This window comes from Paramormyrops kingsleyae, chromosome 14 (genome assembly GCF_048594095.1).
Source record: "Paramormyrops kingsleyae isolate MSU_618 chromosome 14, PKINGS_0.4, whole genome shotgun sequence".
NCBI lineage: Eukaryota > Metazoa > Chordata > Actinopteri > Osteoglossiformes > Mormyridae > Paramormyrops > Paramormyrops kingsleyae.
The window spans coordinates 15,945,346-15,962,337 of NC_132810.1; the positions used below are offsets into that span (position 1 = coordinate 15,945,346).

The 16,992-nt window shown below is 50.8% G+C and overlaps 1 protein-coding gene across 8 annotated transcripts in view; it reads right to left on the reverse strand.

Annotated features, from left to right (window-relative positions):
* kif6 (kinesin family member 6) overlaps nucleotides 1–16,992 on the reverse strand; it is a 60,997-nt gene that overhangs the window by 16,761 nt on the left and 27,244 nt on the right. For all 8 annotated transcript variants that reach the window (XR_011982623.1, XM_023793636.2, XM_023793582.2 and 5 more), the window contains 3 exons: nucleotides 13,888–14,073; nucleotides 2,861–2,963; nucleotides 2,685–2,740 (listed from right to left, as the gene is read on the reverse strand). Coding sequence is in view for 7 of the 8 variants with exons in the window: in XM_023793636.2 (XP_023649404.1) it covers nucleotides 2,685–2,740; nucleotides 2,861–2,963; nucleotides 13,888–14,073 (345 nt within the window). In the remaining variant the exon portion in view is untranslated. The remainder of the gene's footprint in view (nucleotides 1–2,684; nucleotides 2,741–2,860; nucleotides 2,964–13,887; nucleotides 14,074–16,992) is intronic.

The window sequence follows — 16,992 nt, forward strand, 5'->3', positions numbered from 1 at the left end:
CCATGGCCCGGCCTCTGCTTCTCGCAGCTTTGTGGCCCAAAACAGGCTGGAAAACCATGTGCCAGATGTTCCATGCCACTGCCAGCTAACGAGCCCTTAATTCCACCTGGAGGTCTGATGACGAGCTCTGAGTGACCTTGGGGGGAGCAGTTAAGCCCATCCTCCACCTTTCCTCTCCCGCTCGGGGCAGGGGGGTTGTCAGGGAATGCATCTCCACCCTAACGCTGTAGAACAGCCTCTACTTGTGTCCGAGATGGAGGGTTCAGCTCAGGACCTGGAAACGTGACTGACCTTGGACGTGTCAGCTTCCCGCTGCTGGGTACTAATGATCAGGGCTGGTTCACTAGTCTCCTGGCAGAAACACTAATTGCAGGTTATGAAGATTGCGGCGTGCACAAGGGGTGAGGTGGACAAAATGGCAGGATGGGGTGTTGCAATCCAGCATGGAAAAGTACTGCAGCTGTGGTGAATAAAACATCAAATCACGACACACAGAGAAAAAGCGGGAGCTGTGAGGAAGCGCAGAGCGACCCGAGATGTCACTTCTCGAGGTGACAGGACGGGTAACAACCGACACTACAAACAGCAGGGATTAACTGGGGCTCGGAAGAACACATTAAGGAGGAATGACAGTGTGTGAATAGACAGGAGAGAGAGGGCAGATTCAGAACACAGAGCAGATTCTCAGTGATGCTGGTTAATTACCGGACAAATTAAAAATCAAAAACATATCTATAGATTTAGATGAGGATGTCAAAAGGCTAGTTCTCTCCTACACACACACACACACACACAAGTTGGTCTATCTAAATGGGGACCGTCCATTCATTTCTATGGGAATAACCCTAATCCCAATCCCGACACCCTTAACCTCTACCCATCCCTAACCTTAACCATAAGTAACCAACCCAAATACAAGACTTTTGGCATTTTTACTTTTTTGATTGCATTCACAGATTTTTTATAAAACTGAGGTTATCCAAATAGAGACGTAAAAGTAGGTAAATTTGAGGTTTTACTACACTTTGGGGACGATTTCGTCCTCAGATGTGATCTATGCAAACCCACACACACACACACACACACACACACACACACACACACATACACACACACACACACACACACACAGACACACAGACACCCACCCACACACAGACACCCACCCACCCACACACACACACACACAGACACACACACACAGACACACACACACACACAGGAAGTGCCAGCAGGAAGGGACAGTAGCACAGCATGGTATCTCCCACACACACACACAGACACACACACACACACACACACACACACACAGCAGGAAGGGACAGTAGCACAGCATGGTATCTCCCCCACACACACACACAGACACCCACCCACACACACACACACACACACACACACACACAGACACCCACCCACACACACACACACACACACAGGAAGTGCCAGCAGGAAGGGACAGTAGCACAGCATGGTATCTCCCCCACACATACACACAGATGAAGTGTGTGCGTAGGAGCTGTTGTGACATAGTTTGTGGTCTTTCTGCAGACCTCCTGCAGATGGCCTCCCCTCACACTCACTGTGTTTTGGTCCACGACTGAACGAGGCCTGAACGAAGAGCACCATCCCCTAGACAGTTGGGTGCATGCAGAACCTCAGACAGCTGGAAGAGTGAAGTCTGTGAGCAGCCCCGTCTGTGATTTGGCACTCCTGCCATTTCCTGAGAGCTGCGCCTGACCCCCTACACCCCCCTCCACCCCCCCACCCATGTGACCCTACTGCCGGGGGCCGTCTGGCAGGGGGAGCCTACCTGCCGGGGACGGTGCATGGGGAGCGCTCCAGAGTGCTGACGGGACGCCCGTAAAACTCTGTGATTCGGGGCCAGTAAAACTGAGATGGGAAGCCAAACGGCGCAGGCCGGAAAACGAAGACCCTACCCACTCCCAGGCTCTGGAAGGCACGTGGAATGTGCTGAGCGACACGGAACTGTGATTAGCGCCGCATGACGTCGCATGGGATGGGAGGGTGGGGTCTGAGCGGGCATAGAGATGCCGATAAAAGTCGCCTGAGGGTGGGCTTGTTTCGATAACTGAAAAAGCCACAATGACAATGGTGCCGGCGATGAAAGCAAATCTATGCCTCTCTGTAGCTCAGCACACTAAACGAGACGTCGAGAGGCAGACGGCCTCATGCCGAACAGCGGAAATGTGTCGGTACAGTCTGAAACATGGCTTACGGTGTACAAATGGTACATACCTACCCCGGGCTACAACACCACACACACAGCGAGTATCCAGCCATAGGAACGCAACCGTCCCCCAGATCCTTACAGAAGTCAGCCATATGCCAGGGAGGAACTGCCTCAGCAGATGTGAGTCACCAAGGCCATGTGTGATAAAGTGTGAGCCTACTGCCAGCAGATGTGCAGCTTGTATTAGTGACAATACGGGTGAAATTCCCAGCGAAGGAGGCAAGTGATCTGCTGCTGTACCCTTAAGAAAAACACCCTGTATTACATTAGTCAGCATTCTGCTGTGCAAGATGGCAGACATTTAAGTTAGAAAAAGGTAAATGAGATGTTTTTGATGGGGGGGGGGGGGGGCATCGTACTCTGGAGCTCCCTCCAGTGGCGACTTTAGGCTCTGCAGAGTGGTGTGCATGCAGTGGGGGTGGGCAGTACTCACTGACTCTGCTCCTGGTTCCATTCACCTGCTCCCCCAATGCCTTGGCTTCTGCAAACCTGTATGGGCACAGGGACGTACCCGGTAGAGCATCATAAAAGCCGCACCTCCTACAGCACTGGCCATCCTGCACAATCCTAATCCCACTTTAACCACAGTTCATGGACCTCTGGCACTACCTTTGCTTCAGCAGGGCTTTGTTGTCCTCGATGGTCACGCTGTCCTCATGGTCCCTCCTGAAGATCGCGAAGGCCTCCTTCCTGCCCATGGACAGCTCGGGTCCTGGGAAACATACGAGGGGAGGCGCAGGGGGTAGGGGATGATTCATGGGGAGTTTAGAGAACCGGTTCCTCCCCCGTCTGTCTGGCCTGGAAAACAGCACGCACATAGGTCTGCAGCACACATAATAATGCTTGCTGGAAGCCCAGCTGGGTACCACTACCGACGCAAACAGCAACAATCTGGGATACAGATCACACAGGCTCACAAAAGCTGGTTTAAACAAGGCCTGTGCATTACTGGTCGCTGTTGAGCCTGAAAGGCAGATGTCTGCTTATCTCATCAACATCCACAACAGCGATGTGTCCAGGTTTGTTGTTTATGCAGTCCAGCCCAAAAAGTTGCTTTGGGGGTTTCCCTCCCCACCAAGTTTCGTGACTATTTGTGGCCAACAGGGGGCCTCATACAAATGCAGGTGCAAATTACAGTGGCTAGTTAAACCATCATCACAGCACGTCGGAGCAGCAGTAAATGGGGGGGTGGCTCAGTTATTTCCACCCCACCTCTGCTTTTTACAGTTTCCTGACCTGTGATCCCACATCCACATACAGCATTCAGGGAGACAGGAAGTGACCGAGGTTCTCACAGCGTTACCGCCAAATGAAGGGCTCAGCTGACTCACCACATCACCACCAACTCGCTATATCACCGCCAAGCGAAGGGCCCGGCCGGCTCTCCGCTTTACCGCCAAGCCAAGGGCCCGGCCGGCTCTCCGCTTTACCGCCAAGCCAAGGGCCCGGCCGGCTTTCCGCTTTAACGCCAAGCCAAGGGCCCGGCCGGCTCTCCGCTTTACCGCCAAGCCAAGGGCCCGGCCGGCTCTCCGCTTTACCGCCAAGCCAAGGGCCCGGCCGGCTCTCCGCTTTACCGCCAAGCCAAGGGCCCGGCCGGCTCTCCGCTTTAACGCTAAGCGAAGGGCCCGGCCGGCTCTCCGCTTTAACGCTAAGCGAAGGGCCCGGCCGGCTCTCCGCTTTAACGCTAAGCGAAGGGCCCGGCCGGGTCTCTGCTTTACTGCCAAGCCAAGGGCCCGGCCGGCTCTCCGCTTTACCGCCAAGCCAAGGGCCCGGCCGGCTCTCCACTTTAACGCGAATCGAAGGGCCCGGCCGACTCTCCGCTTTACCGCCAAGCAAAGGGCCCGGCCGGCTCTCCGCTTTACCGCCAAGCAAAGGGCCTGGCCGGCTCTCCGCTTTACCGCCAAGCAAAGGGCCCGGCCGACTCTCCGCTTTACCGCCAAGCAAAGGGCCTGGCCGGCTCTCCGCTTTACCGCCAAGCAAAGGGCCCGGCCGGATTGCCACATCCTTGTCAAATGAAGGGCTGAGCTAGCTGTTAAATGAGTTCATTTGTTTTCAATCAAAAGTGATGAGGAGAGCGGAAAAAGCTGAACATCAGAAAAAACAAACAGGAAACACAAATTCTGATCAGGCAGTAAACATCCAGCAGCAGCCTGGAACCAATGGCAATGCCGGGCACACTCTTTCGGAGAGGTGGGGGTGTATGAGGGGTGTATGGGGCACTCCAATGGACTTTGGTGAGAGATGGTCATTAGAAGACCAAAATTCAGGCATTGGCCTGGTGGTAGCTGCAACAGAGATGCCACTTACAGGCGATGCCACGAGGCTGCCATATGCCACACAGCTGCTACACTGCCCAAAATGCCAACAGTGGCATGTCACCCCCTTCCACTACATTGAACTATTAATTGCAGTGTTAGAGAAGACCATAAAGTACATTGTCAGACAGCTGTTTCTCTGATTTACCACACTCACAGACATGGCAGGACAGCCTTCCGATGCTTTGAGTAACTAGATGATTCAAAGTTAAGCTGTTTTGAAGTTTAGGCCTCACAGAAAAACATGGCGCTGATGTGAATGCAGATGAAATCAGAAAATGTTTCAAAGCTGTTGATCTTTGCAGACATTACCATCTCATGGAAAGAAATGCTTCTTCCAGACAGAGACGGTGTTTCTGAGAGTAGGGTCTGGCTGCTGGCTGAGGAGGTGACATGTGACAGACCCATCAGCATGGTATTGAGTGTATTCCGAGCTGGTTAACACGTGGACATGTGCACAAGTCCCTGGGCCCAGCAGGCAGACCACCGACATGTGGACAATCATCTCACAAAGTGTCATGGATCTCCTGGGTTTACAAATGCACGTTTGGAGCCAGCACATCTGGCCCCTGTTTAATTTTAGCCACAAATGATGCAGAGGCACCATGTGAGTCAGTCTGAATCCCTGAGTCAACAGTGACCCTGCAGCGTGCTTATCAACAAAGGAGAATGCTCTGGAATAGCCTTGGGGGGGGGGGCATTCAGGAAATCTCCATCCAACGCAAAAACAGCAGCCTACCTTTCTGACAACATTCAGACATGTGGCTGGACAATAGCCTGTGTCCCATCTCTGCTAAGATCTCGCACTTTCAGGCCAACAGTGAAGTACAACTCCCACTTTTCCTAAATGCAACATGAGTGTACGGTAAGTCACACTGTACTCTTCCTCTGAACCAGAGGAGAAGAGTAAATAAAGAAGCCGCAGCGTACTCTTACTCTGAGTAGGAGGGGAAGAGTCAGTTACGAGCTGCACCGTAGTCTTACTCTGAGTAGGAGCTGCACCGTAGTCTTCCCCTGAACTAAGAAGAGGTGCCTGCTAAATGCCTTCAAGGAGCTAGCTAATTAAAGCAAAGTGTGCCTCACTGTCTCTGGAGGTGCAAAGGATGAGACGACAATCCCAAAGGAGGCGTTTCCTTGGTGACTGGGGTTGCAATGCTGGAGCCAGCCCCCCTACCCTATATAGGCATGTTTATAAGGTAAGCAGCAGACCCCCAGCTGTGGGCTCTGCGTCCATCACACATTCAGTGTTCTACCCTGCAAGACACAAAGCAGGGTAGAAACACCTCCGCCTTCATTTGCTCAGAGCGATGCTGTTTTATCGCAAACCTGGACTGTTTAGTCTAGGCCTGACGATGACTGCCTGGTGTTTCCAGGCCGGGGAGAGTCTCCAGCCCCCCGCTGACTACCTGCAGGTGACTTCAGGCAGCCATTAAGAAGAGATGCGTTTTACAAGGTCAGGACATCACGATTCACCTCAAAGCCTGTGGATAGGAGATGGTGAAAATGAGGCTTTAAAGCTCGGGGAACTGAGGTTATGAGTTGCTGTCAATCACCCTCTGTTTTTCCATCAAGTTAATCGCTTCGTTTCATTTTCATTTCAAGCCTGGAGAGGGGTATGAATCCAAGATGGAATCGTAGCTATAGAAAGCCACGGTGGCAACCCGTTCTTCCCATGGCTTGGTGCACAGCGAGGACTGGCCTGGGGTTCCCAGCAGGTCTAACTTGGGGAACGTGTCCCCTTTGGCTCTCTACATGCTCTCCACCAGCTTTGTCTGCTGGCTGTACCCAGCACATAAAGTCACCTGAGTTCGGCCACATTGAGGTCCAGACTCCATTTGGAGGCTGCCAGAGGTGCTCCATCTCTGACCTTCTATGGAGCCATCAGACTTCTGTACACAAGCAGGCATATAGAACCATTGGGGAGCCAGTCAGCTGGTGTGGGCTGGACACAGGAAGGACGCTGAGCTATTAACGCCAGTGCCGAATTGATGCCGCTACTTATTTCCACGGCGGTGCCCCCAGTCTGCCTGCTCACACGTCTGGGTGTTCTGCTGTGGGCCTGTGTTCCCTCAGCCATCCAGAAGCAGCTGTCCGTGTTGATTCCTCCCAGCTTGAAACTAAAACACGTCCCATAAGCACCCTTGCATGTGTGTTCTAGGATATAAAAACTGTGGCATAAATCTCTCACATTCCACATATTTCTGGTTAACATCCTCTTCTCAGGGCAACAATGAATAAATCATTTACTCCGACTATTACTCAATGATATTACGCCATAAGTCTGCTAGTAAGTATTGCCTTTTTGGAAATAATACATGATTTTAATTATGGGAGGTACTTCAGAAAAATGATCTCATGTGACATTAACGGCGACTTTTGAAATCTTGTATTTTATTTTTGGAAAGCCTTGACTGGAACCAGAATATTTTAGGAAACAACTCTTGCAAAAATTAATCTCAAGGAATCCCTCAGACTGCAGTGTGTAGGAAATGCACCCACGGACTTTTCAACATGGAACATTCCTGGGATTCCGCTCTGTAAGGGACATGACATCAGTGTTTATGTCAAGATGACCTCACTTTGCTGGGGACAACTTTGTTTTTCACGGTTTTTTGGTCTGGTCAAAGTCTTACGCAAAAGCTGTTTTTCAGCTGCGTGTGAAGGGAAAGCCATGATGTTCCAGAGAACATCCCCCTAAAGTGGGTGAAACTGACACTGTTCTAATCCATCCTGGAGGAATGGAGAACAGGGCACATGAGTCATCAAAAAGGAGCTACACTAACCCTACAGCAAACAACAATGAGAATGAGTGCTAGGCAGGACTCATCCTCGGAGTTGGGGCTCTGAAGGTGTAGTGAACGATCATAAAGTACTACAACGTTACCTGCTGGAGCACTGTCCTCCTTCAAGCTCTTGTGGCATGGCAAATACCATAAGAGCTTTGGACTTTGCACTCTTGTTGACCGCAGGATCATGTGACACAAAATTGGTTTACAAAATTGGGGGATGGGAGGAACTCCTGGGGAGAATGCCACCAGACTTACAGAAATCTGCGGTGGTCACAGCCGACGTCCATTCTGGGCAATTAATGAGTCAAGACGTGCTCTTCCAAACCTCATCTCTGCCGCTTTCCAGATGCTGCAGTGACTGCCCCAGCCAGCAGGTAAGAGTTCCAACACCCCCCTCCACTGGTTCACTCCCCATCCACCTCCAAGTGGCCTGAGGATCTAAGAGGGTGGGTATGGTTTCCCACAGCGATACACCCAGACGTTTTCTGGATGGCCCACTTGTCAGCGTGTGGTGCCTAGTCTGGTCACCTCATCATCTCTCAGGGACATTCGATCTTAATCTACCACCCACTATCAGTGCTGAGATTCAATTCCAGGAAGGGCCTGGGGGCCGAGCCTGTCCTCCCACTGCAGCCTGACCACAACGCAGAGGCCGGCAGGGAAAAGATACGTCTGTTAAATGACGACAAATCACCCCCGCTGGGCTTGGTCGCTTAGGCCACGTTTCACTGAGGATCGTGACTGAAGATGAGGGTCAAAACTTATTATTATTTTTTTAAATGTCAGAATGTGAGTGGCAAGAAGCTTTGTTGAAAACCTTGTCCAAGAGATGAGCCTCAAGTGAGTGACGGCATGGCCATCATATAAAATAAGATTCTTGGTTATCTCCATTAGTTCCTGAAAAGGCAGAAGGTGGTTCAGACAGTAAGCATGAAGCCCACTGTCTCCTAGGACAGTTTCTATGAATAAGAAGGTTATAAATGTACAGTGATGCACAAGATAAGAATGCTACTGTTGTCCATTAAGAAATTATTGAGGGCTTATATCACTTGGAAGCAATAATTCGACACATATGTTTGAGTTTTATCCCCTTCTAAACAATGGAGGAGATACCAAAACTGAGCCAGTGTGTGGTCATAGGTTACTATTTTCTGGCCTATTCTCTAGAAAAAGTAGCAATACATTACGCACACTTACAGTCCAACTAGAATATTGGATGCAGATTTAGCAGCTCATGGAGCAAAGCCTCAGGCCTCGGTATCCCCTGTACCCAGACCTGCGGTGCTGGCACGCGTCTCTCCATCTCAGAGCTGGACCGTTCCTGTGCAATTTTCAGACCTCTGGCAGAGCAGGCGGCCGAATGGGCTCCCTGCCACCAGTGGAGGTATTTTTGGGGTGATCTCCTTTAGCGTAGCTTGCTGGCAGGGGCCTGGGCAGCAATTACCTTCAGCCGCTTCGGGGATTTCCAGGGCCTCTTTACGAGAAGCGGCACGGGGCCGGGAGGGTGCCCACACGGGACCCGGAGAGCAGCAGCTGCCATTCCTCTTGACTTAACACCTCCCTCCATCTCGCTGTCCCAGGCTTTGCCAACATCTGTTGTCCTCTCTTAAATCATTTTGCAATATAGCTGCATCCTGACTTACCAACAACTGTCACTTTTATAAAAAGAAGAATCATAAAATACAGAAATAAATCAGAAATACGGACAGGAAAGACGAAATAAAAATCAGCCTCTCTGTCAAATCTCTCTCTCAGTTTAGTTTCAAGAATCAAAGGAAGTCTGAAGCATGTTTTGCGGTATAAGCATTTCATTAAAGCATGCTCCCAATTACTGCTATTTTTAAGGCCGTAAACACCCCAATACCGCGTACCAGCTTGACTCCAAAGCATTGCTGTGGAAAGAAGCAGGAGTCTGTCTACACATGGACTGGAAGAGTCACGCAATCGTGCTTATAGACATCAATCAGCCAGAAAAATGTATTTGTTAATTCAGCAGGAAAGTTTTGCAAATCGGGCAAAATCGGATGAAACCTTGAAAGACGTTTTTTCCCCCCAAAGGAAAATTAATGAAATATAAAAAATAAGATTAAACCAACACTAATACAGCGGATCACTGACTAATCGATAGAGCAGCCTAAAGCAACATGCTATTAGAATGCATTTACATTTAATTAACATAGCAAATGCTTTTATCCAAAGTGACGTAAATTTTTTGAGAAACTAGGGTCAGACAGTCCCTGGAGCAACCCAGTGTTAAGGGCCTTGCTCAGGGAAAATCACTTTGCTGAACCTGGGATTCGAACCAGCAACCTTCCAATTACAGGCACAGCATCCTAACCTGCTGAGCAGGACACAATCACACTACCTCTATGGAGGTGAGTGTTGTCAGCATTCTGCTGCTGGGGTATGCTGGCCAGGTCTGTGGTACGTCAAACAGGCGCTAACAAAAGTGTGTATGGCCTACATGTGGGACGAGAGTCGCTAGCAAGGAAGTTGTGAGGAGAGGATGTGGGCGTTGTGCCAGCGGGACGACACCCGCCTGGTGTTCAAAGCCCATGCAGACAGCCTGGCGCTAGACAATATCTGCATGCTCAAATGTCTCTTACAGGCACCACGGTCAAATTTTATTTTCTCAGTGAAATACATCCGGTGAAAAACATCGGCCGTGCTCGGATACCGTAATGGCCGCGACGTTACTCCGGCATCGGGGAAAGAGCTTTGCGTTCACTGACGGCCAGCCACACCATCTAAATATCCATCACTCACCGTGGCAGGAAGCACTTCTGAAAATGTCATTTGAGGGGGAATTCTTGCCCGGGGCTGGCCGTGCCAAAAACAGCCTTGTAGGTTTTTAAAGACTCCCTGTCCTGTGTTGAAACTCGGCAAAATCTGCTTGCATTCGCAACATTCGCCGCTCTTGTATGCTTGTCAGTACATCTGTGTCCAACGGCGCTCCTCGGTTCAAAAACCATTAGGATGAACCATAAACGCTGTTTTTATCAGAGCAGCTTTTCAAGCATGGGGACTATGGTACGGTCGTAATCGGAAATTGGACTTTTGCACTTAATTTGAAGGAAAACAATCGAGGAATCTCCCCAAGGCATGCTAATTCAGCCAGAAGACCCAGATTCTGGACGCACGCGATGATGCAAGTCCCCACTGGAATGACTTCTTGTCCATGTTGAACTTTTCAAAGGCACACATGAAAGTGCAGTGTGATCGAGAAGACAGCCCCTAGTTGCGGCTTCAAGGACAGAGACCTCCAGCTGACCCATGGGAGCCGGTCGAACTGGGTTCGGCGTCGTCATGGTAGCCCACATGGAGAGAGATGGCGGCGTGGCTGTGGGACCGGTCAAATGGCTGGGACCCATGCCGCCCCTCCCCTGACGCTACCACAACAGACAGCAGACGCTGAGAGGGAAGGCGGCCGCCCACACCCCCAGTCACCCTCGAGTCTCAGTCCAGAGACAATCGCAATCGGCTGACTTTGCGGCGCGCTTTTTGGAAGCCCGGTGGAGGCCGTGACGTGTGCTCCGTTTGTCAGGGCTCCATTCACAGAGCCGTGCGACGTGGCCGTCGGTTATCAATTCCCCCCTAATGAGGGCTGGCCGCCATTCAAACATGTGTTTGTTTTTTAACAGCCTAGTCTATTTTCTCATGTTTGCAATTACGTTCGCTTGGTCCCATTACCAACTCGAGGCATCATTACCCAAAAATGCCTAATAGACCTGCGGTCACTCGGATAGGCTGAGCTGACTCAATCGGCGAGGTCCCGGCCAGCACCGCGATTATCGGGGCTCACGTTTATCATTGTGCAAAGCCTCTGCAAAACCAAAACAAGGTGTGCACATGGTGCAGGGGGGAGGAGGGTGTACCCCTGAAAGGCCAAAATGCTTTGCTTTTCCTCTGTGTGTAAAGGGCTCTGGGCCCAACACCAACAGGGGCACATGCAGGGTGGGGCCACAGGCATCCCGGGACACCAGGCCCCCTGATGGGTGCAGGATATGGGGCTTTAGCGAGGGGATCTGACCACCAGGTGTGTGCAGGCCCAATCTGCAGGTTAGCCAACACTTTCCAAACAGATTTCTGCTTAATTAGCCTTCGTCGGGATGACAGTGGCCAGTGCAGGCTCGGCGCACGCCCGAGCGTTTACACTGAGAGGAATGCGTTTACGTGGCCTTCAAGAGTCTAATCTCGACGTGTAAACCGTGCGGGGCCCGGGTGCCGATCCCTACACGCTCACCTACTCCGACTTTCCCAAACGCTGTGGCTTTTTGCTCTGTTTTTCCCTGGGATGCATGACGGCACGCGTGCACGCTGGCCAGCACTGTGGTCTGGAATAATGTGGAAGTGGGATTTCTCCCTGGGTATCTATCGCATGGCTGTTTCCACTACACACTAAATCCTGCCCGGAGGGGGTGGGGGGGGTTTGCTTTGCATGTGAAGAGTTTCCAAAGACAACCCAACAGGCAAACTAAATCAGCACAGATAGAGAGAAGTGCCCCCACACTCCTGCTTGGAAAGAGAGGACACCGCACACCCACCACCAGCCTCTTCTGCTCCATTTAATTTCCTGTTTCATTTACATTTACATTATTTAGCAGACGCTTTTTTGAGAAAAATATTTGGAGAAAGCAGGGTCAGACAGGGGCCCAATGGCAAAATCACTCTGCCAAGTCTGGGATTTGAACCGACAACCTTCTGACCCTAACCCGCAGAGCTGCACACTGCCCTTCCCTTAACAAGGGATTTGGGTTGAGCTCTTCGGAGGTGGTCAGGGCAGGACTGGTACTTTTGAAAAACCAAATGTGCCCCTGAGATCAGAGGGGGTGAGGATCGTGACCGGTTTACGATCTGCACGGCTATTTTTGGAGCAAGGAAATCGCATTTGTGTGCTTCTAGCAGCATCTTTCGCGGACGTTAAGTAAACAGGCTCGTTCGGTTCAGCTGCTAGTGCGGTGGCCTTGATGGAGGTGAGTTTACATCCACAGAAGCTGAACCCTTGAACAAAAGCGTCACCTAAACAGTTAGCATCCAGCTGCATGGAGGAATAAAGGTGAAATGGAGCTATGTGGAGAAATCTGTAGCCAATCCAAAGAAGTAACTACCCCACATAAACTGAATTCGCACATTGGAGGTACAACATCAAGGCGGACTACTTAGCACATGTGAGTCTCTGCTGATGTTTATATCAGATTTAATCAGCATAAATGCCGCTCTGCTAACGATCCAATTATTTAGTAACTGAAATAGACTGAATCTAAAAGCAGGGCCTGGCTGCGATGGGCTTAAGCGGCAGCTTGAGTGACAGGAGTGGCAAAGGGCGCTGCACTGCTGCAGAGCGTGCTGTCTAATTTGGCCCGGGGTCTTGTGTTCATTGGATGAAAACTCTGCACAGCAACTCCAGTCCACCTGATCCTACACCGAGAGGCCCAGATGACATAAAGTAGCCATATCTTAAATTCCTCTCTGGAGGTGGGGGGGGAGGGGAGGAATCTATCACAACTCTGATCCCCCCCAGGTACATTTACCCTGCCGCACATGGAGATCTCCCTCTCTGACTGGGCCAACATCTCCCACCTGCCAGAAAGCCCCCATGTGTGAAGAGGTTTGAGACGCCCTCCATTCCCATGCCTCCCGTGCTCATAGATGCATATCTGCTTCCTCCCTAATTCGGCCAGTATGACTTGAGTGATCTTTGGCCATGACTCAACAGCCGTGTATGACCCCTGCTGGCCAAACCGTGCCACACGCCGTGTGGTTTTAGAGCACATGTTAGGGCTACAGCACATCCAAGTGAGGTCCCTCGGCGTTTCGGAGAAATCAATCTCACATATCTGTTCAGGCAACCCTGTAAGAAATATCTACACTCAAGGCCTAGCAAAATAGCCGCATGCTATGCGTCTGCATGTTCAATGCGTCTGCATGTTCAATGCATGGCAAGCTGTTGCTGCTGAATCGTGGGGAGGGAAAGGGGGGCATCATCCGAATTTGAAGCAGGATTCCCCAGGACCGGCAAGCAAATGTCCACTGTGCTAGACAGCCATTGAAACAGCATGAAAAATGAAAATATTTGCTAAAAGGCTAAACTAATAAAGTGCACGTTGGTGTCCTTAGGGCTCACAAACATTATTCTTGGAAGCAGGTGTGTTCTGATGCAAATATTAGCATGCGATTACACACAGTCAGTGTGAATGAGCATCTAACAAAACATTAGTGGTCTATTACAGCAATATTTTACAACAAGTCCAACCAGCCCATGAAATTTGTTGCATTCAGCAATCATAAACCTTACTGATGAAAGCCAGGAGTGCGTTCCTGAATGGTCACGTGAAAAGCCCAGGATGGCCAAACCTGGTCCTTCAGAGCTGCCAGCTTACGGTTCTTTGAGATTAGAAGTTAATTAGCACCTTAACTAATTAACAGCCAGCATGTGCTATAATAAGTATAATGAAGACGGCCATCCAAAGTGTTTGTACAGACGGCTAGCATGTGACGTATACGTGAACATATATGTGTGCATGAGACCAACCTCGTTGCCGGCGTGGGGCATACGGCTGGGCACTGTCTTGCCCCCTTCCCGCCTCCAGCTCTGGGGTTGCCTGAGATGAGCTCATGGTATTCTGGGATTGCAGATGGGCGGTGGGCACCTGTGCCAGTTGAGTGGCAAAGTCCTGCGCTCTCTTTTTCTCCTTCTTAAGCATGCTCACCAGGATGCCTGCAGAAGGTGCATTAAGGAACTGGACCTACAGAGCCTGGGTTTTCAAACTGTGAGGGGTAGATGCACTGTCAATCAAAACCATCAATCAAAACCACCAATCAAAACCACCAATCAAACCGCCAATCAAAGTGTGTTACCCATCTGACGCCAAGTCCTGTTCTGGCAGAAGGCCTGTTTCCACATAGCTAAGCATCGCAGCATCTTTCATAAACCCACCAGCACAAATATTCAACCCTTCCAAGACACATCTGACATGCACCTCTGACAATGAAACATAAATCTCTATGTTCTAGAAGGATCTCGGGCAAGGTGGAGAGTGAAGCCAAGAACATCTCCTGTTCCTCAGCATACCGCTGATTAAAAAATGTCGTCCAAATCCCTCGACGGATGGCTATAAGCTGAAAATGGCCGTTATCAGAGGGTGATTTATCTGGCTCTTGGACGGTGGCTGTGGGCTCGTCTCCCCGCAGGCAGCATCTGACACTGCCGGTGGACCTGACAACGCAGCACAAGTATGTGTCAGAGGCAGTAAAACATCAGCGATATACGCTGGCTGGCCGCGCCAGCAGGAGCGCAGGGAAGCGACCGCGGGCCTGCCAAGGAGCTGATCCAACCAGGAATTTATCTGCTCAGCTGCAATTTGTTCCAAAGCTGGGGGAAAGTTTATAGGCGTGAGGATGTTCTATGCAGGTCCTTGTTCTGCTCCACAGGAGAGCAGCAGCAGGTTTGTACTCGTGGCCGCTGCTCCTACCTTCAGAACTACCGTCTGGGGTAAGAAGCACGGGCGCGGAGGCTCAGCAAACCCCTAAAATGCTCAGCTCTCTGGCTCCGGGTCTCAGTCTGGGTCTCCCTTATTATTTATTATTTGTGATTCCTGTATGTCAGCCGTATTATTCATGGATGTGGCTGGATACCGTGTATACACACTATTCTTTGGAAAACACCAAAAAATTCTTTAAGTAAATAGGATGGACGGGCGGAGAGGACAGGCAGCCGCAGTGGCGAGGATTAAGGATGACGGACAGGCTCTGGGGCCCCGCCCATCAGACTGCTGGTAAATCATCTGTGCCTCTCGGGTGTTTCGTTTCCCGGGGGCGAGCCACTGTAGAGGACGTAGAGGTTTCCGATCGACATCCAGATCCAAGCGGTGATGGAGTGCAGGCCTTGCAGTTAAGGGGGGGGGGGTGGATTTGAGACACGAGACAGGCTGCTGCGAGAACGTTCCAGAAGGCCTGATCGGCATCAAGACGTGCAGCAAAACACCAGCCAAGACAATAACATATGCAGTCAGCTCAGAGGCACTCGGAAGCCTGCTGGCGTGTCAGTGATCGTAAGTCACGAGGTGTATATGGGGCAGGAGAGGGAGCTCCTCCTTCTCTAAGCTTTCACACTTGGCTTCCACGGCGAGCACTTCAAAGTGACCTTTTCAAAGAGCTCACCTAAAACTCCTTGCAGCTCCACACCAGTTCCTCTCTTCTTCCCCCAACGTCAACGTCGATTGGTACAGCGAAGCTGCTGCATCATAACGGGATCGGGGTGCGTATGAACCGCACATTAACCGAATAATCGTCCCGATGACAAAACACGTGGAAGAGAGTCTGGCCAAAGAATCAACCCCAAAACCACACTTTGGTCTGGCTTTGGACTTTCTATGCCAGGGTAAAGCTGCCTGCTGCTAATGAGGGGAGTCCTTTGGGAAACCCCTAGAGGGGAACCCCAGCGACACGGTAACCACGGGCGATCCTTTTTATGTCAATCCTTCATGTTCTCGCATGTTGAGTACAGCCCTGAGCCTCAGGTGGAGCAGCAGAGTTTACAGTATCACCAGAGGGCAGGACACATGGCCAGGGACATGCAGCTGTTCCAGGGGAATCAAAAGCCAGCACTGCCTTGTGGATCGACTCGTTAGGAATTGGATTCTTCCAGGCGAACTATGCAATGAGCCTCAGGGAGGTGGTCAGGGAGGTGGTCAGCGAGGTGGTCAGTGCATGGTGTTCGGTTTGCCCCAGAGCAGCAGGCTGGGTATTTCTGCTTTCTGGAAAATAACCGCGCAGCCCTTTTATGACGACTAAGTTGTAAAAACGTGTTAAAATAAACATGGGTGGATGGCTTGACAGATTGATGGATGTGCACGGTCCGAGAACTCGGCTCCTTGGGAACACAGCCTCAGAGTCCCGTTTACGAGGGAACCAAAAAAATTCTGGAAATTCACATTCCGAGAATATCGGGCATCCTGAGCCGGGGGGGCTCACCAGCTAAGGCCATACGGTGGTAACAGGGCAGGGGGGCATATAAATGTGCCCTCTACTGTACCTCTCACACTGTAACCCCCGGGCTGCTGAGGCCTGGCTGAGAAGCGGCAGATCCCACACCGGTTCCGTGCCTGTGGGAGGCATCAGCCTGGATGAGACAGATTCTGGGTAATACAGTCCTCATACTTAATTCAGAGCTTCATCAGTCTCTGAGTTTCGCCAGCAACCTGCCACCTTAGCAAAAGGCCTCGGCCTCCCTCGACGCCACACCACCGCGTAAACAGACTCTTTCTGGGTCCCAGGAGGGTGGTTCTCGTCTCAGAAGTACCAGGTGCGAAGTGGGCCTGACGCATCTCACAGCAGAAATTATCATTATTACCAATAAAACCAATACAAATAAATTTGAAATAACTTCCACTCACAATACACAGACAAAGTATGCAGCCAGTCGGGTAAAGGAATGGAGGGCCGTGGCATGTGGATGGGTTGTACTGTGTCTAAAGGTCTAAACCTCCCCGCAAACATGAAACTCAGGGTCATCTGCTGCTTCATACTGAGCATGTAGGGGGCAAAGGAAGTGTGCTGTAAAAAAAGCAGTAACAAGTGACTTTTTTACAGTTTCCATGGATAAAAAGAAAAGGAAGGAGATTAGATGAATTGAACT